The sequence below is a fragment of the Sinocyclocheilus grahami genome, unplaced genomic scaffold (assembly GCF_001515645.1).
Source record: "Sinocyclocheilus grahami isolate Dianchi unplaced genomic scaffold, SAMN03320097.WGS_v1.1 scaffold96.1, whole genome shotgun sequence".
Classification (NCBI taxonomy): Eukaryota; Metazoa; Chordata; class Actinopteri; order Cypriniformes; family Cyprinidae; genus Sinocyclocheilus; species Sinocyclocheilus grahami.
This window is the reverse complement of record NW_015505275.1, coordinates 201,166-227,867: the sequence shown is the minus strand read 5'-3', so window position 1 is coordinate 227,867 and position 26,702 is coordinate 201,166. Positions and strand designations below refer to the sequence as shown.

Here is a 26,702-nt window from a genome sequence, read left to right as displayed (position 1 = left end):
AGGGCGTTTGACTTACTTTGCACATTCGCTTTGTAAACACTGGGTCGGTACTTCCGATTACTTCATGCGTGACCTTTCCAATGTGAATACGTACATATGTATATACACATGTATACATTTTTATAGAAAATGACTAATCATTTTGCTAGATAAGACCCTTATTCCTCAGCTGGGATAGTGTAGAGGCCCTTTGAAGCTGCACTGAAACTGCAATTTGGACCTTCAACCCACTGGGTTTCATTGAAGTTCACTAAATGGAGAAAAATCCTGGAATGCTTTCCTCAAAAACCTTAATTTCTTTTCAACTGGAGAAAGAATGACATGAACATCTTGGATGGCATGGGGGTGAGTAAATTATCAGGGAAAAAATTGTTTGGAAGTGAACTAATCCTTTAATAAATTCATATGTTTATTTAGGATAAGGATGCATTAGATTGATCAAAAGGGACAGGAAAAGCTATTAAGAGAATATTATTTTTTAGAGTATATTACAATTGCATATTATTTACTACAGAAATGTTCATTCACAAGTGTGATATTTATGAAAATATTCATATTTTCCATTACTTTTTCAGACACAATTTCCTGATATTTTCAGGTTTTGCAATGTGAACACTGTTGGCTGTTTTTCTTTCAGTAATGTTTTTTTCTATAAAAACATGGCATGTTAAATAACCACAGATGGAAAAAACCTAAAAGAAAAACTAATAAATAAACCCAAAAATTAGATCTAGAAACCAGTCACTTTAATTCATTAGGTGGTTGTTAGATGCCTATAACCATCCTGATCCATTCCTAATCTACAGAATGTCAAATTTAGTAACCTTCATTTGTAAAGGGTTTTACTATTATCTTTGGCACAGTGCAGCTGACATTCAAATATTTGCTAGATCACTACCTTTATACTACTTAATACTTCTCACTTACATTAAAATGGAAGTCATTTTAACAAAGCCCAGCAAACACAGAATGCCCCTTGAGACCTACTATGCTGCGTGTAAGATAAGTAAATATAAGCAACCCACACCTGCAACCCACAAATCAACAGGGTGGAAAACCCATTAGAGCATAGAAGGCAAAACAGGCAACATAAAGACTCATGAAGCTCAACAAACAGGTCCAAATTGCTCCTTAATAATTTAAACACTAATATGGTGTGCACTAGATTTTAGTGTGTGAAATCTGTGAATGCATCAGTCTACCTGGACTCCAGCTGCCATAGCAACTTGTTTGAAAGCAGCAAGCCATACAAGCATCCACTTCCTTTCCTGTTTGACGTTTCCAAATCAAGAAGAACGTGAGGGAAATTGCTGAAGCAGGAGCACGAATGGAAAAGCGATAGTCCTAAAACACAATACGGCTTAAAACCGACCATATATCCAACAGTTCAGATGGAAGATCGAGTCTGAGGAACAGGCAGTGTCACAACTCCCAAAAGTGTGAGGACTCCCAGTTCCTTGAGTACATAAGAAGTGTAAAAGCCAGAATGTCTCACAAAGAGAAGAGCTGGACCCGTAGACAGCTAAGAAACACCAGTAGTCGACCACACATCCATAATCAGGCCCTAAAAGTACAGCCGGCGAGCAGTCCCAGCCTTTGGAAAGACAATCAGCGAATGACGCACATCCACCGAGTTTGGTGAGAAAACAGACCAATGTGTTACGCAGATACCATCCAGCTGCATTAAACTTGAGCGTGAGCGGCCCGAGTCAAGATACTAGCCCTTAATGGATCAGACATCACTAATAGCGGTGAGATAAGTGAACTAGTAGGAAACCAATCTGGAAAACGGGGCTCCAAATGATACGCTGTGGAGCTAAAGATGTCACTTAGAGTGCCGGGAGTGAGGTGTTTAAAGAACGAAAGGCTGTGCATTAATAGCAGGGAGAGATTCAGATTGCCTTGGAAAACAGAGGGGGGCGAGGCCTGGGAAACAGAGGGAGGAAACGGCACTCCACCCTAATCCTGAAACGGGGAGAGAGGGGGGAAGAGAGTAAGAGGTGAAGAGAACCAAAAACGACACCCTCCCATTCACCACAGCGTGAAACGGGAAAACAGACAACGGCAGATAAAACAAACACAACTGCACATCAATAAACGTATGTCGAGTCTATGATAAACAGATCTTTTACTTTAACTTTATTTTATCAGACAGACGGATACTAACAGACTGTTGACACAATCATATATGGATATTGTTTTCTTACTATATTGCATTGGTACTTCAGGGCTACCTTTCAACTAACAACTACCTTTCAAAAGTTGGGGGCCAATAATATTTTTAAATATGTTTTTGACAGTCTCTTCTGCTCAAGAAGGCTGCATTTATTTAATAAAAAATGCAGTAAAACAGTAATACTGTGAAATATTATTACAATTTCAAAATAACGGTTTTATCTTTTAATACACTTTAAAATATAATTTATTCCTGCGATAGCAAAGCCAAACTACAATATGAAATCATTCAATATGCTGATTAGACAAGAAATATTTTTCGGGCACCATATTGTGGAACACAATATTTTGTGGAAACTATGATTCCTTTTTTAATAAAATAAAAATAATAAAATCAAATAAATGAAAAAATATAAAATGAAAAAATAAAACAAAACCTAAAACAACAATAAAATATAAAATAAAACTAATTCAAATCAAATAAAAATAATAAAATATGAAAAAAATAAAACAAAATATAACAAAATAAAATAAATTAAAAATGGCATTACAACAATGAAAAAGACAACATGAAATACATGCAATTATTCATTTTTAAAGAAAAAGTGTTATAATCTTGCGCTCTGCTAAAATCTAAAAACCGGTCCCGTGAAAATGTATTGAGGTATGAATCGCTGCAAGAGGTAGCTGCCGATACCTGCCCTATAACACATCAAATAAAGCTAAATCTGGACACACTCCAGTTCTTCCCACAGAATGATCCCAGTACTCTCAAAAGATGTTTAACTGTTTCTCAAAGGATGTGGCACTGACTGCTTATTCCACTATAATGAGTTCGGCTTACCCTCTATTGGCCAAGTGATTTGAAGGACCTCTCAGCTACATTACCTAACCAGACTGAAACAATCAAGCACTTAAGCAGAACAGCAAGAACTCAAAACCATTTTACACAGCCCCACCACATCACATAGAGCAAAACAAAATCCAAATGTCTTCCAAAGAGAGTCTCACACTGTTCATGCAAAGTCCTCTGCATTCTGTCACCCACCACAAAGCATTTTTCTAACACATCTTATGTAAAACCGATCCTTATGACGGATTAGTTGACTTGTCATTCATAACCCACCAACTAGTCGACTTTGAAAACATGCCCTAACATGAGTGAACGTGTGCATTTATACATGCAACTCCAGAGCCAGAGGCTTGAGGTGTATATGCTAAGCAGATGCGAGGAGGAGTGTGTAGGCAGTTGTGTTGTCGGAAATAAGGCCGGCATTCAGCCTGGAGCAGCATGTTTCATTATGTAACAGTCTGTCTCCGCAGGAAGAAACCATGAAGAGTCAATCACTGCCCTGCCGCTACACACCACCCCCTTATGCATTGCTGTATATGCACAAATAACTACAGTCTCTCATTCCAGACAGCCTTGTTTCTCAGACTTATTAAATATATAGTTCTTAAATCTCCACTTCAAATGATCAAAAAAGCATATTAGGACAAACATCCACCAAATCGACTAGTCGCTGGGCTGCCCGAATCACTAGTTGATTTATCGACTAAGAATATCAGATTTGATTCTTAAGGGGCTTTTACATGAGATGTATTCTTGCAATCACAAACAGAGCAAACTAATTCAAAAACACAAACGCAGCTCAACAAAGGAGCAGATTGAAGGAGTTGTAAAGTCTCTCATTCCAGACAGCCTTGTTTCTCAGACTTATTAAATATATAGTTCTTAAATCTCCACTTCAAATGATCAAAAAAGCATATTAGGACAAACATCCACCAAATCGACTAATCGCTGGGCTGCCCGAATCACTAGTTGATTTATCGACTAAGAATATCAGATTTGATTCTTAAGGGGCTTTTACATGAGATGTATTCTTGCAATCACAAACAGAGCAAACTAATTCAAAAACACAAACGCAGCTCAACAAAGGAGCAGATTGAAGGAGTTGTAAAAAAAACCAGTCAGTATCTGGTGTGACCACCATTTGCCTCACGCAGTGCAACACATCTCCTTCGCATAGAGTTGATCAGGTTGTTGATTGTGGCCTGTGGAATGTTGGCTCACTGCTCTTCAATGGCTGTGCGAAGTTGCTGGATATTGGCAGGAACTGGAACACGCTGTCGTATACGCCGATCCAGAGCATCCCAAACATGCTCAATGGGTGACATGTCCGGTGAGTATGCTGGCCATGCAAGAATTGGAATTTTCAGCTTCCAGGAATTGTGTACAGATCCTTGCAACATGGGGCCGTGCATTATCATGCTGCAACATGAGGTGATGGTCGTGGATGAATGGCACAACAATGGGCCTCGTCACGGTATCTCTGTGCATTCAAAATGCCATCAATAAAATGCACCTGTGTTCGTTGTCCATAACATACGCCTGCCCATACCATAACCCCACCGCGGGCCACTCGATCGTTGACATCAGCAAACCGCTCACCCACACAACGCCATATATGCTGTCTGCCATCTGCCCAGTACAGTGAAAACCGGGTTTCATCCGTGAAGAGAACACCTCTCCATGAAGCATGGTGGTGGCAGCATCATGCTGTGGGGGTGTTTTTCAGCTGCAGGGACAGGACGACTGGTTGCAATCGAGGGAAAGATGAATGCGGCCAAGTACAGGGATATCCTGGACGAAAACCTTCTCCAGAGTGCTCCGGACCTCAGACTGGGCCGAAGGTTTATCTTCCAACAAGACAATGACCCTAAGCACATAGCTAAAATAACGAAGGAGTGGCTTCAGAACAACTCTGTGACTGTTCTTGAATGGCCCAGCCAGAGCCCTGACTTAAACCCAATTGTGCATCTCTGGAGAGACCTAAAAATGGCTGTCCCCCAACGTTTACCATCCAACCTGACAGAACTGGAGAGGATCTGCAAGGAGGAATGGCAGAGGATCCCCAAATCCAGGTGTGAAAAACTTGTTGCATCTTTCCCAAAAAGACTCATGGCTGTATTAGATCAAAAGGGTGCTTCTACTAAATACTGAGTAAAGGGTCTGAATACTTAGGACCATGTGATATTTCAGTTTTTCTTTTTTAATAAATCTGCAAAAATGTCAACAATTCTGTGTTTTTCTGTCAATATGGGGTGCTGTGTGTACATTAATGAGGAAAAAAAATTAACTTAAATGATTTTAGCAAATGGCTGCACTATAACAAAGAGTGAATATATATATATATATATAATAGGCTTGCCGCGATAGACAGTGCTGACGGTGATACCGTTGTTAAGCCAGAACACCGGTTACGTCACTTGCCCACTGCGGCACCGACCCCCACCGTCATTTAGATTTTTTTATAGTAATAAAAATAAATTTAGTTCAGTAAAAGAACAGACACTACAATTAAAAACTGAACGCGTCTGCTCAATGCAGCATGCCGAACGACAGTCACATCACAGAACAGATTTCATTTATCCAGTGAGGAGAGTGAGTCGAGCTGACTGACAAGAAGAGTGGGGTGAGACAGACAAGACGATCGCGGATGATTTAGCTTCGAAACGAAATGCAAAAGCGCCTGTTTGGCAGTATTTTGGATTTTGAAAAGCCTGTTGACTTTTGCCGTTTATCTAAGGTGATATTGGAAGTTTTTTTTTTTTAAACATTCGTTTCTTATTTAATTGGTTCCAGTGTTTGCTGATTTTTACTGTATTTAAACTTTGTGTCATTTATTTATTTTATTTGACATCAAGGTGTATGCCGTGCCACCAAGCTTTCTTATTCGTTTTGAATAAACTTTCTAAGTTTCTTATTTATTTGGTTATATATTATACGTTTACTTATTTCCAGTTTTGTATAGGCTACCTATTTAAACTTTATGCAAGTTATTTGTTATTTTATATTAGACATAGCCTGCACTATAGCATGGTGTATTTTTATTCGTTTTGTTAATAAAAGTTCTATGTTTTATATATAGGCTAAAGTGAGTTTGACGTTGTATTTTGTTGTTGCATTCAAGCAATTGATGCTGAATTGCAGCTAATTCGAAAGTGAAAGTAAAATGCGCACGCTGCTTTTACAAGCTGTTTAAAAGCGAAGGAAAGCGAGGAAAAGAGGAAACGCCCCTGCCCCCACTGTGATACCGATATTATCAGTGTTCTCACATGTCAATTAACCAATGGGAAAATTTCCTCACCGTCACAACCCTAATATTATATATATATATATATATATATAGTGTATACATATATATATATATAATGTGCGTGTGTGTGTGTATATATATATATGTGTGTGTGTGTGTGTGTTTATACATATATGTGTGTGTGTATATATATGTGTGTATATATATATATATATATATATATATATATATATATATAAAACGTGTCATTATTATTAATTACTTAATAAATTCATTTAAAATAGTACATAATAAAAATAACAATCTAAAATTGTAATTTAAACATTAATTCAAATTATGCTATATGGTTGTTGGACAAAATTGCGACATCACAATTTAGAACCGTTTTTTTCTGAGGCTCCAATTGGACAAAGTTTCAGATGCTTCCAGCGAATTGACATTTTGCCGCAAGGAGAAACCACTGCAGACAAATACAGAGGCAGAGGCAACAGTGAGCAGAGTCTACTGAGAGAACAAAGAAGCCTGTATTGTGACATGAAACCTTGCCGTGCTGTTTGATAGCTTCCTCTGTGCAGTAACTGAATGTCAGCTGCGCTTTGTCTCCTTGTTTGTCATCACTATCGGTGGCGTTTCACACCCTGCACTGGGGGAAACCGTACAAAGATCATCAGGATTCAGACTTCAGCCTTTTCTCCACAAACAGAGGAATGTTGACAGCTGAAGACCCGGTGTAAAGCAAGATACATGGCATTTTGAGACTAGCTCAACAGCACTTTAATCGAAAAAAAAAGAAGCTAGTTACCAAAAACATGGACAAACAGTTTGGGTTTCAAAGTGCTGACTTTGCCTCCTGAATTAAAGTACAGTAACCATTCCAAAAGCAAAAATTATATTAAAAATTAACAATAATGATCTGCTACAAAGGGAAGAACAAAGAATAACCACCAGTCAGCTCAGTTAATAATCACAGCTGACAAAAAGGTACAGTTCCTGTAACTTCACACGCAATGTGAAATCATGTGAGTTCAGTAATGAGGACCAAAAAAGACAGAATGCTTAAGAATTTCTGCACAGATACTCAAAGACCCCCACCGCTCTCCCGCTCGTCTCCATGTCTGGTTTCCTTGCACTCACAGTTGAGACCCACTGCTGAGTCATAACCAGTTCCTGCTGTGTTGAAGTCAAGCTGAGGTAATGCTTGCTGAGATTAACGCTTCTAAAACCTAGCAAGCCGCCTCACTGCTTGCTGCCTACATTGGCATCTGCTTTCTAAGAGAGTTTCTTGACTGCCTTGGAACCTCAAAACTTTGCATAGTGATTGCCATTAGCATGTTGTTGAGTTAATGAGCATAAAAGACTTCTTAGAAAAACAAAGTCATACTGAGCCTGTATATCATTTTTTACTAATAATCTTCCCTAACCATTGCGATCAGACTACTCGGTTAGTGACTTTGACTATGAATCAGTACAAAATCAACAGTTTTGTGAACTGGATCAGTGAATTCATAAAAATTCCTACAAAAAAATATGTTCACAAATTAAGGTTTCCTTTCTGTCATGATTTTACCTCTTTTATCTTAGATCTACTTCGCAAACCTCAAAGAACACATTGTACTGGAAGGTCATTATGCAGTGTGCTCTTTGTTTGTTTTTTACTGAGCTTTTCGCAGTGCATTTTGGGATTGCATTGTCCAAGATGGACAGCCTATATGCAATGCAGCAGCTTGATTAATTTGCCTATTTTTAGGAACTACCTTCATGCCTGAAGTGTGCATACGATGCCTTAAAATGCTACGTCCATAGGCCTTTTTCTTGACTCACCTAAGTGTGCGCAGGAGTTTTGAGGTGCAGTCTCTAGAGGGAACGTCTGTCCCATGCTCCAGACCCCAAAGGGCCTCCCTTTGCAGCTCCTGCCCAGGTGCACCCCAGTGGACAGCAGCGGCAATCCAGTTTCCCCCAAACCTTACGCTTTTCCTTTCGGTTTCAAAGAACCCCTTTCCTGTCACCTACTGTCGATCTCATGCTTCCTTCCACCTTCCAAGCCAATGTTCCCAAACTCCTCTTTCCCTCTTCTTTGAGTGGATCTCATGCCAACAGCCCTTCTTTTTTCCTCCACTCCTCCTCCTGCAACTCTCTCCACCCCCTCTCCCTCTCTCACATGGGACCCTCCCTCCATAGCACTTCTCTCCCCTCCACTTTATAAACAAGCTTGCAAAGCAGATCAGCATAGACGCAGACGGATTCCTATCATTCCTTAAAGCAGAGGTCAAAGTGCAAACTGAGCGTGTGTGTGTGGGCTTGCGTTTGATAATGAAAAGCAAAGAAAAAAAGAGCAAGGGATTAAAGGGAAGTTCTGCCAGCGGAGGGAGAAATGGTATCGGCTGGGAGGACATTTGACTTTGTGGTTATGGAGAACACAAAAGCAAGAGGAACTGATCATCAAAAAACATCTAAAAACAGGTCATCATGAACATTTTAAATGAGATGTGAAATTTCCCTGACATTAATAAGAACATATTGACGACCTTCAAATTTAATGCGTTCTTTGAGGTTTGAGAAATAGATATAACATAAGATGCACAAATATAGCTGATAGTGTTTAACCTAAAATAAATTAAATTCTATGATTATTTACTCACCGTTATATCAACCTGAATTTTTGTGCAACACTGATGGGGAATATCCTGGACACTATTTTTAATATAATAAAAGTGAACTGAAATTTGAGGCAAAAAAATGTGTTGGCGGTTCTCCGGTTCTCAACTCAATGGTCTGATTATAACATTCACAGCCCACTAGAAGAGAAGATTATTAGTAAAATATGATATACTACTGTTCAAAAGTTTAGGGTAATGAAGAATGAATGTAAAAAATACAGTAAAAATAGTAATATTGTGAAATATTACAATTTAAAATAACTGTTCTATTTTAATAGATATTAAAATTTAAATTTTTTGCAATCATTAGTCCAGTTTTCAGTGTTCCAGGACCCTTCAGAAATCATTCTAATATGCTAAGTTGGTGTTCAAGAAACACTTTTATTATTATTATTATTGATGTTGAAAACATCTGTGCTGCTTAATATTTTTGTGGAAATTGTTATTTTTCTTTTCCAGAATTCTTTCAAGAATACAAAGCTTTTCAAATGGAATTTTTGTAACATTCTAAAAGTCTTTACTGCATTGATTGTATACTATTTATTTGACAAAATCTTACGGAGCCTAACATTTTTGAAAGCAAGTATAAACTTAAGAATTTGGTGTACAAGTTATATGGACAACTATTATGATACTTTTGTGTCCTTTGTGAAGCTTAGAAGCTCTAGCCTCAAGGAGCAAGTCTTCAACATTTCTCTTTTTGTGTTTCACAAAATAATTAAAGTCAGACAGGTTTGGAATGACATGAGGGTGAGTAAAACAATGACAATTTATTTTTTGGGTCAAATATCCTTTTACCCATTCCACCCCCTTCTCAGCGGTGCTCTTTCGTTCCTCCATAATCAGTAAAATCATGTAAAGAGACTTTCGCAAAAACGGGACGTGCTTGATTTATTTAAGTTGATTAGATTGATTTATGTTTTTAAAAGCGTGAAAGAACTTGCTCTTCCTCGGGAAGATTACTGTGGATGTGCTCAGAGACAGAACACAACACGGACATGTAAAATCATCTTTTAGCGCCTAAACAGTCAAATACACACAAAAATGTGTCAAAATGCAGCGCTTAGTGATTATTCACGTAAACCCTCGTCGGTTATGTAATAAATTAATGTAAAGAGTTAAGAATGAAAATACTTGTGTAACAGTAAATTGAATCAGTGCGGCCCTTAACGTGACAGCGGGCTATATTCCTGCTGCAGAGTCTGTGCTTAATATTAATCAAACAACAAATGACACATTCAAAATCACTCACTGCTCTTGACTGCAGGATGTTTGTAGCTTTAATAAGAAACAAAGGAAGTTTAATTCTTACAGTGAAGACTATGCGGTTTTATTTTACATTAGGTTATTCAATTTCTCTAGTAGGCCGTTAACTGAATACTTTAGACTTGCATTAAAAAAAAACTTAAAAGCACAGTTGGTTTCATTTGTATAGTTTTTATTCTATTGTATTCTTTTGCTTTTTTATTACTGGCATTGTATTCCTTTGCTTTTTTATTACAGTTTAATTATTTTGATGACATTTCTTTTTTTTTTTACTAATATTAGTTACTCTGGTATTCTGCTGTGGTATTGAGAATTGTTACATTTCGCTGGTCTCTATAATGTAGATGTCATAGCAGCCTTATTTACAGAAAATATGTATTTGATATATACATCACTATCTTTAAATAAATCTTTCATATAAAGTTTTGGTCATATGGCCCACTAATAATCGTTTTAAATGATCATGATTACAATATTGACCAAAATAATCGTGATTATGTTTTTTGACATAATCGAGCAGCCCTGCCGAATATAGGTATTTGCCCTAAACAAAGCATCTGTTTTACTTAAAAAAATAAAATAAAATAAAATAAAATCTATTAGTATTCACTCAGTGATCAGCGGATCTGGGATCCAGCCCTCTGCACTTTAGCAAATCTTCATCCACAGGAATTCCAAGAATGCAAAATGCAATTTTATCCAGCAGAGTACATTAGCAGAGGACGGGAATGTGGAAGTGTGTAGCTGTGTAACTTGACTACAGCAGATCACACTCCTAATCCCATTTCCTACAGCCTGACACAACTTCTCATTCCACAGCGTATAACAAAGTGATTCTGTACCAAACCCCTGAGTTACACTGATGTGTATATAAAAGCTTTCTTTATACGGGAAACATCAGTCATGGACCAGATCCTTCCTATGATCAACAATGCTCCAGATCTTTGGTCACCATCCATGACCATGTGTGATCATAAGGAGGCGTTCACACAGGATGTGTTCTTGTGTTTAAAAGCAGCCAGATGAAGATGACACACCGTTACTTGACCATATTTGATCTAATTTCCTGTCACATCTTAAATAGACGTCCAAGTCAAGAGATCAAGCGTACATTACTGCACATTCATTAGTGCACAAATGAACAGCAATAATTTGTTGCGGGTGTATATTCAAGGTGACTTCACCCACAGTTGAAGGAAAGTAATTCAGGCTCTCTCAATTACATGACTGATGATTTTACATTTATTACACATGTTTTGGAAAACCCTTATCAGCATCTCAAAATTCATTAGAACAATATTTCTTTGTTCTCATGCCAGCCTTGTTTAATAATTCACAGACTAAGAATTAGTCTCCAAGATGAAAAATGTAAAACTTCAACTGTCCACTGAATAAAATCAGCAGCACACTGGCAATTTTTTTATAGTGTAGTGTGGTTCACGATGGTTCACCCAAAAATTACAATTCTGTCATCATTTACTCACCCTCAATGGGCGCAATGTTGTTTGGACCTCAGTTTTCTTAGACCTATTCTGTCTTGAGGCTAAATAAATAATGGTTAACAAGGGTAAATAAAGGATGGTTAATGATGGTAAATTATGAAATTTTTTTGGAGAACTATCCATTTAAAATGTGTCGTTAGTTTACTACAAACCCCCCAAATTCAAACATTCAAATGTTTATGGTCAGTGATTTTTTTTACGAAAAAAAATCTACGAAATTACTACTATTATTTAGCAAGGATGCATTAAATAGATCAAAAGTGATGGTAAAGCCATTTATAATGTTACAACAGATTTCTATTTTAAATAAATGCAGTTCTTTTAAACATTCTATTCCTGAAAAAAGAATCCTGAAAAATATATATCAGAGTTTCCGCAAAAAAACACATCTTTTTTCAACATTAATAACAAGTTTCTTGAACAGCAAATCAGCACATTAGAATGATTTCTAAAGAATCGTGTGACACTGACAACAGGACCAACAGCTGCTGAAAATTAAGCTTTGCCATCTCAAGAATAAATACAATTTAAAATATTAAAATAGACAAGTTATTTTAAATTGTAATAACATCTCAATATTACTGTTTTTACAGCATTTTTGATAAAAAAAAAGAAAAGAAAAAAAGCAGACTTGGTGAGCATAAGAGACTTCTTTCAAAAATCTTACTGACCTCAAACATTTGAATGGTAGTGTAAAAGAAGTGCAAATTCAAGTGATCCGCGATTAGCTGACAGCAGAAGTAGTTAATGGAACCCTAGTTTCTAAATGGGAAAATTATGCAAAACAGGGCATTAGAATAAAATAGGCTTATACTGTAATAAGCTGTAAATCTTTGGCTGAACACATCTTTTAAACTATTTGAACAAAAAAAATTAATGTTTGAGGATTCAATGAACAGAAAACCAAGAACAAACAATCCTTTTTTCTCTGTGGTGCATGAGCTATGAAATCCCCAAACCATGCAATAATAATGCTGAAGTTGGGGCAACAGATACAGAAAGAGCAAGAGGGAAATACTGCAATGATACAACTCCACGAAACAAACACAAAAGCAATAAGGCAAGCAAAGGAAGAGGGCAGAGCAAAAATAGCTTTGTGCTACATGGTTCTGGCATGTTACATAAAATTTGTGCATCCAAGTTGGATAGACCACAATCACAAAAGGAACTCTGACCTATTCATCTCACAACTCAAATCATTCCAAAATCTCTGATATCTTTGCAACCATTCCAATTTCAGTACCACAGTAAGAACACACATGCATCTACACTAGAAAAAAAAAAAAAAAGACTTTTTTTAAAATCTAAATAAAATAAATGAATAAAAAACAAATAAAAAATAAAAATAAGAATCAAAAAAATTCATTAAAAAAAATAAGTAAAAAAATGTAATAATGTGTAGCCTTCTTGAGTGCATCTTCTCTCTGTCCCAGTTACAGCACCTACACTGGGCATCTTTCCAAGGAGAGAGAGAATGAGAGAAAAGAATCAGCTCGCTGGTTCTGCCTAGACCCAGAACCTGACATGACCTGGAAATCAAACTCCACGGATCTGCTCAAGGAACTACCTTCATGACCTTCCTAACGGGATGACACAGAGCTCTTTACCGGCGTTTTGTTGGCCAACAGGAAGCTTCAAACAATTACTTCTGCAAGAATCCCATTTAAATCAAATATAGCTGTTCCTCATTACACTGCACCCACTGACAAATAACATGCTTGTCTACAATGGCTGCATCCCATTGTGTAATAATTGTGATTTTGACAATAAATACTGTTAAAATGCACCAAGACGTGCCATGTTAAATCAAGAACACACCTTGGTTTCTAGAGCTTAATCAACGCCATCTACAAATGGAATGTTTATTCTCAATTATTCAGCATCATTAGTAACAAAACAAAGTATAGAAATAAATACTCACCTCGATTTTCCATTACAGAATCTGAGACTCAACGATAAATGGATCCTGTAATTAAAGCAAAACAAACAGATAATTACATAAGCAGCCCATTCATTTACAGCACCACTCACTACTAATTATTACAGACAGATGACATGGCATTAAAATGATTTAATAAAGCAATAAGCCACAAGAGGCTCTGCATTAGCATTACAGTCAATTTACCACAGGTAAGGAGTGCCCTTAAGCAGAATGTGATTCAAATTCCCTTACCTCTGGCAGAATTCAATGTCCGAAATAAATATACTTAATTTAAGTAAAGGTTTAGTGACCAAAAAATTATATTAAAACACACACACCACACAAACAAACAAAATAAAATACAATTTTAAAAATCTAAATAAAATAAATGAATAAAAAACAAATAAAAAATAAAAATAAGAATCAAAAAAATTCATTAAAAAAAATAAGTAAAAAAATGTAATAATGTGTAGCCTTCTTGAGTGCATAAAAGGACACACATCTCTCATGAATCACCAGTGGGAGCTTCAAATCAGAATCTATTCAGAATGAATGGACAAACGTACAATGGTGAAGGTCATTGGCGTTGTAAGGTGGTGGTCGTCCGAGGTGCCTCTGTTCGTCTATATTAAAGTGTTCAGAGCATCAGACAGGGTGCATTCGCTTATCTTCAGGGGTTTCCTGTAATAAAGAAAGAAAATTTAAAACTCGCTTGATTGGAAGTCAGCTGAGGGCAAACATCTTCTCAAATCCAGGTTCATGAGAGCGATCAGTAAAGTGTGTTATCCTCAGGTACCCTCATCGTCCTTGAAAGCTTCACTCCCAGACTCCTTCATATGCTTGAAGGATGATTGTTATTTCACTTCAAGTGTAATCTTTGAGATTTGGTGGTTCCTACACTGATTAGTCACACGTCTCGCACCATTAAGGTGGCAAGAACTTCATCCAACATATTTAAAAGCAAGTGTCACACCTCCAGGTTGCACAACTGATAGGACAAAAACCGTAGCGGTTCAATTAAAATGGCACCAGCGAGATTGAGAAAAGAAAAGCAAAACGACGAGAAGAGGAGCATAAGTAACGACCGCAAAGAGAAGACAGGCAATTATCTGAAAGGCGTTGATGGAAAGGACAGATAACACACGCAAACAAAATGAGCGAATATCTAACAGAGGGATACAAAAAACAGACAGGGCACATCAGACTGTAATGGACTGTCAGTAGAACTGGAGGATGGATGAATGTAGGAGAGAGAGAACGAGAGAGAGAAATGCTAATGAGTATCTCCAGGGGCATTGATCGATTAAACCGAACGCAGACAGACAGCAGTCTCACCTCACTTCGACTTCTGCTTCGTCGCAGTGAGAGATAAGAACAGAAGAAGCCTGCACAACGTTTACCTGAGCTCAGCTAATGTCATTTGTGCAATACGTCTCATTTAAAAACAAAAACCAAGTTGACACAAAATACAGTCAGTGCCAATCGAAAGCCAGCTAAAATAAAACAGATCAAGGAAACAGTCGGGGAAGGGTGGTCATAGGAGAGTCCACTGCATTTAGATGATGAAAAATATAGTAAAAATGGTAATATTGTGAAATATTATTCTAATTTAATATAGCGGTTTTCTAATTAAATGCATTTTTAAAATGCAATTTATTGCTGTAACAGCAAAGATAAGTTTTAGCAGTCATTACTCCAGCCTTCAGTGTCACAAGATCCTTCCGAAATAATTCTAATATGCATATCTGATGCACACAATATATTTATTTTATTAACATTTGCATTGCTTTTTTTTTTGGCATATTTTTTTTAGATTTATTAGAATAGGACAGTATAAAAGTGACAAGAAGCGAAGTAGGATAGAGAGGGGGGCGGGATCGGGAAAGGTCCTCGAGCTGGGATTCGAACTCGAGACCCCCGTAGCACAATAGCATTATATGTCGGCATGCTGCCCCCACAAGGCTATTGGCTCCAACAACATTTGCTATGTTAATATATAATATTTTTGTGGAAGCTGTGACATTTTATCAGGATTCTTTAAATTAAAAAAAAGAAAAGAAAAAACAAACAGCATTTATTTGAAATGCAAATATTTAGTAAAACTCATTACTGACACTTCTGATCAATTTATCACATTATTTATAGAGATGGCCAGGGATCGGAATTGGCTGATTTTCCTCATGATCGGCCCGGATCGGTGATCGGCCGGTCAGTCTCACTTCTTTCTGATTTCGAGCCGATCCGTTTTGTTACCAGCCGCACATTCTCGCTCTCTTCGGTCAGATGACCCCTTCTCTCACACACACACACACACACACGTCTCATTAGCTCCGGTTAAATAGTGCTTGTATTGCGCATTTTAGTCATTCCCGCAGGTTTCGCACTTATACCAAAAGCGCGCGCGCACCACCACTGATCTATATTAGTGGATCGCACAATCCGCGCTCAGTCTCAAACAGCTTGTGAGCCACAAATACCAAAATGAGTGGCTAACTGCGCTAAAACGTTCAAATACATAAATGTCAAAATGCCCGTTTTGGCGAGTATCCACACAGTCAGTTTTGGAACGTTAAATAGTTGAGAAAGAGAATGCATGTTGTGAAACAGTATATTGGGTCCGTGGATAAACTCTTAAAGGGAGCGCAGTCCAATATTTATGCTGCTGTCTGTCATGTTAATCAAAGAACAAAAGACAAAGAAAATAATTTTCTGCTCTTGACTGAATACGTTTTATAACCTTAATGGTAAGCATTAATCTGTATTTAATTTTTACAATGAAGACTACAGAAATTAAAGTAATCAAATGTAAAATAACACATCCAGTGTTATTTTACATTTGATTACTTTAATTTCTGTAGTCTTCATTGTAAAAATTAAATACAAAGTTTTTCAGGTTAAGTAAGTTTTTATTCAGTTAATGAAGACTACAGAAATGAAAGTAATCAAATGTAAAATAACACTGGATGTGTTATTTTACATTTGATTACTTTAATTTCTGTAGTATTTCTTAACTGAATAAAAACTTACTTAACCTGAAAAACTTCGTTTCATAGCTCTCTTTATTCTATTGCATTTATTTGTGTTGCTGTTTGCAATTTTTTTTACTTGTTCTTATTTTATTAATGACTTTTTACTTGTGTTTTTTTATGAAAATAAAACTTTGCGTTGAAGAAAAGTAGATTTTTGTTTGTATATGCTGTCAATTATAGTTCTTAGAAAGAAAATTGGAATCGGCAAAAATCGGTATCGGCAGATCACACTAAAAAAAAAATCAGAATCGGCCAAGAAAATTGCAATTGGTGTATCTCTAATTATTTATTGCATTTTTCTTCCTTAAGTACTAACATTTCTTTCTCCCTGATAATGCCAAACTTCAATATTTATGTATCTTCTCTGAAATGGCTGGAAAGAAAGATGTTTATACATCAAAATAAACCATAATACGGATTAAAACACTGCAAAAACTATCAAGGCATGTTTTTCCATTATTTTCACAAAACTTAAAACAACACAAAGAAAAAAATTAGGGATGCACCAAAATTTTAATTCATTCATTTTCATGCTAAATTCAGCTGATAACCTTTATGTCATCAATATAGTGTGAATTCCTAATATTTAATATTTTCTTTTAAACTTACACCCATCTATATGTAATAGTAAACAGCAATATTTATATACATACACAATTATTAAATCAACCATGCTGCAGTTATAAAGCTAATATTTAAAGAAAGTTATCGGAGCTTATGGAGGCTCAATTCTGGATGCTGGTATGTTTCTTATGAAACATGACAGTCAGCTGAAGTCAACAGAATTTGCATCTGTACATTAAGCAGGCAGGAACGCAGTAAACACAAGGCAGGCAGAGCTAGAGTTAAGCAGCCTATTTCAGCTATGATCATTATCCCCAGCAGCCTCACATTTTTGAGGTTTCAGACACCAAAATAATCCTAAAACCGTGGTCATTTGTGTTCGTGTCTTCCTCAAGAACTATGATCAAACTTAAAGCACACGCTACACTCAAACTACAAAAGTAAAGAAAGCAAGTGCAAATTAAAAAGGACACGCAAAAGAGATGCTTTTCTTCTGGTAATTTAGGCTTTATAAAAAAAGGGGAAGTTTTACATGTACAATTGTGGTTAGATTTAAAAGGCAAAACAAGCTCTTACATCGCACCCCTGCTGGTAGTCCGATCATAAAGCTAGCGTTCTCTTATCAAACTGTTCTTTTATGATGGGAAAAACAAGACAAATATAGCAAAATATAGACTCTCAAGAGAAAGGTGTATTGCTATTATTGTTGCAGACGTGGGACACACTATAAAAGCTTGTCTGCAGGGAGCCCACGCTGACCCTTATGCAAATCTCATTGAGAACAACATGGTATACTGCTGCGACAATGCAGTGACCAGGCAGCTGGAATACTAATACTGTGCAACATGCACTCCGATTCATTCATGTGTGAAAATCAAGCAGCGTTTTCACAATGACGAAATTGATCTTTGTAAACCTAATAGTTTCATAACTATTGTTTTCTTTTGTGCTTTTCAAGCATGTCCCAATAAGGATTTGAAAGCAGATTTATTTTGGCTTGTACAGGAATTCTTGGTGGGTTAATTGTTGGTTGGTCTCTGAAGCCTTACATTCTTGTTTTGGACCAAGTGGTTAGCATGTTGTGACTGTGGGATCAAAACCACAGAGTAATACTGACCAAAGCTATGCATAAATCAAATAATCAATCCTTCCATGTGGTCGTATCTAGGCACTGCAACAAACTAGTTACAGTGTTTTAGGTCTCCAAGCCTAGGTATCTACATCATAACCACAAGAACAAGACTTTCTCCTCAAGCCATGGTATACCACTTTTATACCACAAGAATACAAAAAAAACCTGTGGTCTACTTTGGAACAGTATACTCCCATATTTTTGCAGTATGTATACTGTGCACAGTATGCAAATTTTCTGTACACAAGGAAATCTACTGTACCTGATCTACTATATTTGCCTATAGGCTATATGTACAGATCTCATTACTTCAGACACTGTATTCCATAATGCAAAGCACTCTCTTTATTGCGGTGTCAAGAAAGACCAGAATAAAATCAACAGCAATTTTAGATATTTCTATCATGAGTCCTTATTTGATCAAACTGCCAGTACTGAAAACATTTTTACACAAAATTGGATTAAATACAGTGACTGACTAACACTAAATTCATAGCCGATGGAGGCCGATGAAGTTATGGTAGACAACCATGGCAGAAACCACTTTATGGCTTCTGCCACTTTCTGCCTCTTCTGCCACTTTATGGCAAAAACAATAAATTGTCCAAAAGTTTCTATACAATGTTCTCTAAAATTAATAATAGAACACAAAAAAAACATTTAAAATGTCAAGTATATGCAGACATAAGATATTAGGTTATTGATTTTAGACACCAGTGTTATTAAATTCTATTTTTAAAGATAAAATGTTTTTCAGTTTATCATTTGAATCATTATTTGATCAAGCTGCCAGAACTGTAATCATTTTTACACCAAATTGAATTTAAAAAAAATATTACCAATATTATAACCGTGACTGATACACCGATGATTGTTTTCGTGTTATGGTTAATAAATGACAAACTGACAAATAAATTTGCACTTTTACACTTACAATTATACACGTCTATGTAAATAAATAATAAAAGAAAAAATTCTTTATAAAAAAAAAACACTTTAAATATCTCAAGTACATTTAGGCATCACAGCATATTACGTTATGGATTTGAGACAGTGTTATTAAATTGTTTTTTAAAGATTAACTTTAAGTGAATGTTAGAGAATGGCAAAACTTATCCAAAAATAAAGGCAAAATTAGCATGCACAATTGATATACATCCAATAATCAACCAATAAAAATAAATAAACTTTCTGAAATAACTCATAAATGTAAGCCATTCACTGAATTTGACATTTATTTTAATGAGGTAGCATAATACTGTTTGAAACATTTCTTATTGCATATTGCATGCTATTGCAGATACTACTCGCTGATGGGGAATGGCTTAAGAATGTGCGCTGGATGTGCAAAAGAGCCAAGAGAATGAATTGGGGACACTATTTTTTCTTCATCCGTGAGGACCGGACCTAGCGATCTGCTAGGACCTTGCTCGCTAATCCAAAGTTTGGCTACATTTGCGGTCAGAAGCCAAAAAAGCTAAGTATAATATCTGTGATAAACATGTTGCAAGAGAGGTGTCACCACCAACATGACAAAGCACTTTAATTTAATAGATCGTTAAAGATCGCAAACATGATTCAAACACCAACGTGATTCTGAATCCAAATTACAATGATTCGTCTGTTTCATTCCTCAAACTTTGACGTGTGCGATCAATGTTGTGATCACTTGGTTCGTCCATGCAGCAAACGATCACACCAGTGTGATTTGAACATTTAAATTTACGTTCGCGCTGCCATTGACCTAAAGAGAGCAGCCGTCTGTCATGATTGAAACAGCTTCACAGTCTTTTCAGCCACACAGTATCATTATTTCTGTGTTACAAACATTCAAATCACAGAAGTACTGGGATAAAAGTTTATAGTTCAGATATAAACTCTGATGTGTATGGTAGTGATTAAAATAAGAGTAAATAACCTTTTGAAAGTAATTTGACACTTCAAATGAAGATTTATCAATTACATTGTTACGTCAGTAGGTGGCGAAAAGGGGCTGTTAAAATGTATTTGTCTTTGAATCATACAAGAGATTCGTTCAAGAACGCTGATTCGTCCAGTAATTAAACAAGTAGGCTACATCTTGAGTGAGACATTGAATCATTCATTCATAAATTACATGTGATTTTGTTTAGCTGTCTAATGTTCTAAGACAGAATCATGAGAGAACCACAACTTCCATTGGAAGAAAAAAAAACTCAGTTAAATTACAATGATTCGTCTGTTTCATTCCTCAAACTTTGACGTGTGCGATCAATGTTGTGATCACTTGGTTCGTCCATGCAGCAAACGATCACACCAGTGTGATTTGAACATTTAAATTTACGTTCGCGCTGCCATTGACCTAAAGAGAGCAGCCGTCTGTCATGATTGAAACAGCTTCACAGTCTTTTCAGCCACACAGTATCATTATTTCTGTGTTACAAACATTCAAATCACAGAAGTACTGGGATAAAAGTTTATAGTTCAGATATAAACTCTGATGTGTATGGTAGTGATTAAAATAAGAGTAAATAACCTTTTGAAAGTAATTTGACACTTCAAATGAAGATTTATCAATTACATTGTTACGTCAGTAGGTGGCGAAAAGGGGCTGTTAAAATGTATTTGTCTTTGAATCATACAAGAGATTCGTTCAAGAACGCTGATTCGTCCAGTAATTAAACAAGTAGGCTACATCTTGAGTGAGACATTGAATCATTCATTCATAAATTACATGTGATTTTGTTTAGCTGTCTAATGTTCTAAGACAGAATCATGAGAGAACCACAACTTCCATTGAGGGGAGAAAAAAACAAAACAAACAATGTATCCAGAATCATGCAGTTCTATTTTGCACATAAACAGCTCTTAAAGAGTCCAATTTTTATGTAGCCTATTGATTTTTGTTCATGGTATTCAGCTCCAATAAATGGTTTGCAAAAAAGAGACACAGGATAAATGTTTGTGTTTGATATCATTATTTAATCACATTGGAATTGAAACTGGGAATCGAAATCGATAAGAGGAATCGGAATCGATAAAATTCAAACGATACCCAACTAGGGCTGGACGATATGGCCAAAATTGATATCACGATATCTTTCTTAATTTCGGTCGATACGATATAATTCCGATATCGATATGAACACTATTTATCTAAAATAGAAATCTTTTGTAACATTATAAATGCCTTTATCATCACTTTTGATCAATTTTAAGCATCCTTGCTAAATAAAAGTATTAATTTCTTTCCCAAAAAAATAATAATAATTATACTGAATGGAAGTGTATAATGTTAGAATTATAGAGAAGAGAATTCTAAAAAAACAGCAACAACATTAAAAATCTTACTGTTCAAAAACTTTTGACTGGTAGTATAGGCTGATTATTCTTATAGATTGAAACAAATGTGCTTCAGCCAGAAAAAAGGTATGAAAAGTGCTCAGAGTCGCTGCAGAAAACAAAAAAAATTGAACAACAACAAAAACTGGAAATGTTGCTGGAGACGGGCTTATTTAAAATGCAAACTCATTCTATGCCAGCAGGAGGCGCTTTTAGAGTGATAAAACTAGCGGTTTCCCCAGTAACTGTTAATGGCTGTAATCAAAGCAGCTCCGCTTGTGAATGCTACTTTATCAGATCAAATGAAAATGCCATCGAAACTTTTCTGAAGACAGTCAATTCCCTTCAGAGATACATTCATATAAAACACCGGCACAATTCTTTACACGTGTAATGATGTCCAGTGACTTGTTTGCATTATTTATGCATTATTTTATTTATTTGTAAGACTTTTTTATGACTAAATTTGGTAATGGGAGAGTAAAAATATTTTTAAAACGTACACCGTTCAAACTAGGCTGCTTATGTTGAAGTGTTTGGGATGTGGCTTTTAATGATGAGACCTTTTTTGTAATCAGGCTCTCAAAAAGTATATAACAATTTGGATATAGATTTATCGGCCAACATATCGGTTATCGGCTTTCAAAAATAAAGAATAATCGGTTATCGGTATCGGGCAAAATTTTCATATCGGTGCATCCCTATACCGAACCCTACACTTCAGTGCCTTAACTGGGAGCAGATGTCTCAGATAAATCCGTTCTCACACCCCTGGACCAGAAGCATCAACGGCAGTGAGTCACACTGTAAACTGGAACAATGTGCAGGGTACTTCCATAAAAGGTGAGAATTTATGCATACATGCAGAATTCATGTGTGTAGTGTTTGAGATGAATGAGAATATGACCTGAATGTGTGTATCAAAGGCAATATAATAACTAGGGGTGCTCCGATTGATCGGCTACTAGGCTTGCCGCAATAGACAGTGTTGACGGTGTTAAGCCACAACACCGGTTACATCACTTGCCCACCACGTCACCGACCCCCACCATCGTTTAGATTTTTTTTAAAGTAATAAAAATAATTTTGTTCAGTAAAAGAACAGACACTACAGTTAAAAACTGAACGCGGCTGCTCAATGCAGCGTGCCGAACGACAGTCGCATCACAGATCAGATTTCATTTCTCCAGTGAGGAGAGTGAGTCGAGCTGACTGACAAGAAGAGTGAGGTGAGACAGACAAGACGATCGCGGATGATTTCGTTTCGAAACTAGATGCAAAAGTGCCTATTTGGCAATATTTTGGATTTTGAAAAGCATGTAGACTTTTGCCATTTATCTAAGGTGATTTTGGAAGGGTTTTTTTTAAACATTTGTTTATTATTTAATTGGTTCCACATTGTTTGCTGATTTTCTTTATTTAAATTGTCATTTATTTATTTTATTTGACATTCATTTTGCTAATAAACGTTCTACGTTTCTTATTTATTTGGTTATATATTGTATGTTTACTTATTTCCAGTTTTGTACCTATTAAACTATGTAAGTTATTTGTTATTTTATATTAGGCATAGCTTGCCCTATAGCATGGTGTATTGTTATTTGTTTTGATAATAAAAGTTCTGTGTTTTATATATAGGCTAAAGTGAGTTTGACGTTGTATTTTGTTGTTGCATTCAAGCAATTGACGCCGAACTGCCGCTAATTCAAAAGTGAAAGTAAAATGTGCACGGCGCTTTCAAGCTATTTAAAAGCGAGGGAAAGAGGGAACGCCCCGCCCTGCGGTGATACCGGTATTACCGGTGTTGTCACACGTTGATTAACTGGTGGGAAAATTTCCTCACCGTCACAACCCTATCAGCTACCGATCACTATCGGCCGATAATCACGTTGGGATGTTTGATCGGAGGTCTCTAAAAAGGCCGATCTCCAAAAACCGATCTCAAGCTGATGACGCTGCCATGAGGGTTTGGCATGACATGCAGAGGCACCGTCTCAGTCTCTGTCCGGTGGGGGTGAAATAATTATAACGCTGAAGGTGAGGTACTCACCTTCATATTTCTTCATTAAATAACTTAAAGTAATTTGAAAACCTTGTTTGAGACGTAATTTCACAAACAGCGTGAGTGAATCACCACTCGCACGCGCTCTCTCTCTTTTGCTCTCAAAATACGCAAATGGCTTCAAATCACCACACATCGCGTCTGTCTATAAGCGAGCTGCACACTGCACAGTTGACACAGGAATTGTCACTTGCACAACTGAGGCAGTGTCACATCGTCACTAATGTTTATAAATTGCATTACTTTTTAATTCTTGCCACCAATTAATCATTCAGCGCTTGCGCGCTCTTCTGGAGACCGTGCGCTCATGCACACTCGCAGCGCACATGCATAATAGTGTTGGGTCGTTCTTGAACGATTAGTTCGTTTGGAACGAATCTTTAATGTGGCTCGGGAAGAACGAGTCGTCTCGGGGAGTGATTCGTTCAGTCGCGCATGCGCAACATCCTATCTGTACTGGAATTAGTCAAGTAGTTCACCTGGTTCGAGTTTTTCCGAGTCGTTCGTTCATCACGTGACAGCCCCAAAAGCTTTAACCAGAAGACTTGTCAGATAAGAGGTGGTGAGCTAATCATAGACTGAAGACTCAGGTAAACAATGAATTAATCTTTTCTGTTTCTTATAGCAGTTTTGTATTGTTTGTAGTGTGATCAACGTTTGCGTAAGTAGTAGACGTGTTAGGGAAGTAACATAACATTTTAATTATATTTTGTTAAAATGAATGAAATTACTTGAAAAAAGATTCGTTCATTTTGCTGAACGAGACTCAAAGGTCCGAGTCGGTAAAATGATCCTAACTTCCCATCACTAATGCATAATGCCAAGTTCACATTATTCTGTTTGCAGTGCACACGTTGTGCGTATTTTTTCCACGCTCATGTTAACGGATTAAAGCGTTCACTGCACACAGCTGCGGCCTGGCAGTGCATTCAGGAACGGTGCAGAGATCGTTTCCGCACCGAGTCTATAGGTAGTTTGTACATGACGTCACTGATGACGCGCGCAATGCAGCTGGAGGGCAGGAAGTGATTTTTCTCCATAGAAATCACTAGCAGAAACTCAAAATGCCAGTGTTTTGCGTTGTTGCGTTGTGACAGCGCATTGCTTGCAGTAAATATGAACATGGATTGACACGAAAATGTAGTAATTACACCATAAATGCATATAATTAAAGTCTACTGTGTTTCAGTCAACACATGGCTTTTTGACTAGGTTTAAAGGGAAAGAGTACTTTTAGATAAACAAGGCAATAATAGACGGCACTTGTGGAGGTAGGAAAACAAAGTTCTTTATGAACCATGATTGCTTGTAATAAAGATTTCAATGCAAAAGGAAAGGCAGTAGAGCTGACTATTTCTGTCAATGGTAAGTTTGTGATAACATAAGAAAAGTAGTTTAAATGTTTTGCCACTTGCTTGAGCAACTTAATATATAAATCTACAAGTAAATGCAAACTTAAAATGCATTTAATAATGTGTTGCTTATATTTATTGTGTTTAAACATGTCTGTGAAATACTGTATTACTGTACTGTGTAAAAAAGAATTGCAATGCTGAAAAAGCATTTCCAGTGACAGTGTTTGGATTTGAAATCAAAATAATGGATAAATGTTGTGTTTGTGGTAAACAGCCACGGAACAGTAGCGGATTCCTGTGTGAAAGCTGCTTCCCCTCTCACAAGTGTCACCTAAGAGGGGAATTTCCACCATTTTCAAAAATAAAAAATTCAGGCCCTGAATAAATGTATAAAAATTCTGATTGGAGTATCACTATAAATAGTTATAAATGATAAATAGAAGGCTTTAAAAAGATCGGTATCGGCAGATACTGCTGTCTGTGATCGGCCTCAAAAATCCTGATCGGAGCACCCCTAATAATAACACAGGAATAGAAAGTGAGCATGTTGTCATATTCCCAAATGCAAAGGGAGTGTCACCTCAAGAACCTGACACTCGGCTATACCTAACACATGCTAATCCCTGACACACACACACACACACACACCCATCCTCACAGCCTCCCTCAGGACATGAAGTGTGAAAAAAGGATGTAACTGGCCTATTTCTTCTTTGGGTGCTTAACTCCTCAGCCTCCGTCGTGCACCATTTAGGATGTGCACTCAGGGAACTAAAATCCTTCATACTGTAAATTACACGTGGCAAAATCAGTGTGGTACCAAGCTGTTCAGGTGCTGACCCATAAAAGCAAAATAAAATAATAAAAACCAGATTTAGATGGAAACGTTATTAAAACGATCTCTTAAGACAAATGTCATATGACCTTACATTTCGCACATCACTAACGGTAAACATTTCTTACTGTCAAATTCAATCACCAAGCAAGAAAACTCTGGAGGAGAAATAGAACAGATGTGCACTCTATTATTGCATCTACTGCGTCTCTGACGTCTCGCTCTCCTTTAGAACCCCTATATGTGAACGCCAAGGCCAATCCACATTCTGAACAAAAATACTCTTGAGCCAGAAACAAAAACATGCAAATAAGCTCTTCATTTGGTCCAAAGTAGGGCAATACAAAACTACAAAATCGACTAGTCATGGGTTTGCCTAGTTAAGCAGACCTGAGCTTTCAAACTGGGGTCAGGCCACAAGACAAGGAAGGTCAAATAAAATTTACCAAATTTCTAAACACTTGTCATGAATCATGAGATTAATCCCAAAAATTATATTATTCTTTTGACATACGAGATGCAAAAAAAGTGTGAACTTGAAAGAAAGTTAATATATTCTAAATATTTTGCATATACTTAGAATATGTCTACAGTAAAAATGAGTTTATATCTTGAATATATAGAGCCACCTTTACATTTTAGAAAGGGAGGTCCCTTGCAAAGGGACCATCAATAAGGGATATCAATTAATCATCCGTTATAAATAAAACGATACACAAGAAACAGCAAAAAGGAGGGCAATAGACTAACACTGCACAAGACACTTTTTTTTAAAAACGGTCA

The 26,702-nt window shown here is 36.6% G+C and overlaps 1 protein-coding gene across 5 annotated transcripts in view; it reads right to left on the bottom strand.

The window, feature by feature from the left end:
- The window catches only part of phactr4b (phosphatase and actin regulator 4b), a 63,039-nt gene that overhangs the window by 31,552 nt on the left and 4,785 nt on the right, over positions 1 to 26,702 (bottom strand). For 2 of the 5 annotated variants that reach the window (XM_016275636.1, XM_016275637.1), the window contains exons 2-3: positions 14,188 to 14,302; positions 13,622 to 13,666 (exon numbers count right to left, since the gene is read on the bottom strand). In XM_016275636.1, coding sequence (XP_016131122.1) covers positions 13,622 to 13,634 — 13 coding nt within the window. In that variant the 5' untranslated portion in view covers positions 13,635 to 13,666; positions 14,188 to 14,302. Of the gene's footprint in view, positions 1 to 1,202; positions 1,923 to 8,096; positions 8,359 to 13,621; positions 13,667 to 14,187; positions 14,303 to 26,702 lie in introns of those variants that run through there. The other 3 variants (XM_016275634.1, XM_016275638.1, XM_016275635.1) reach the window with 3 other exon arrangements.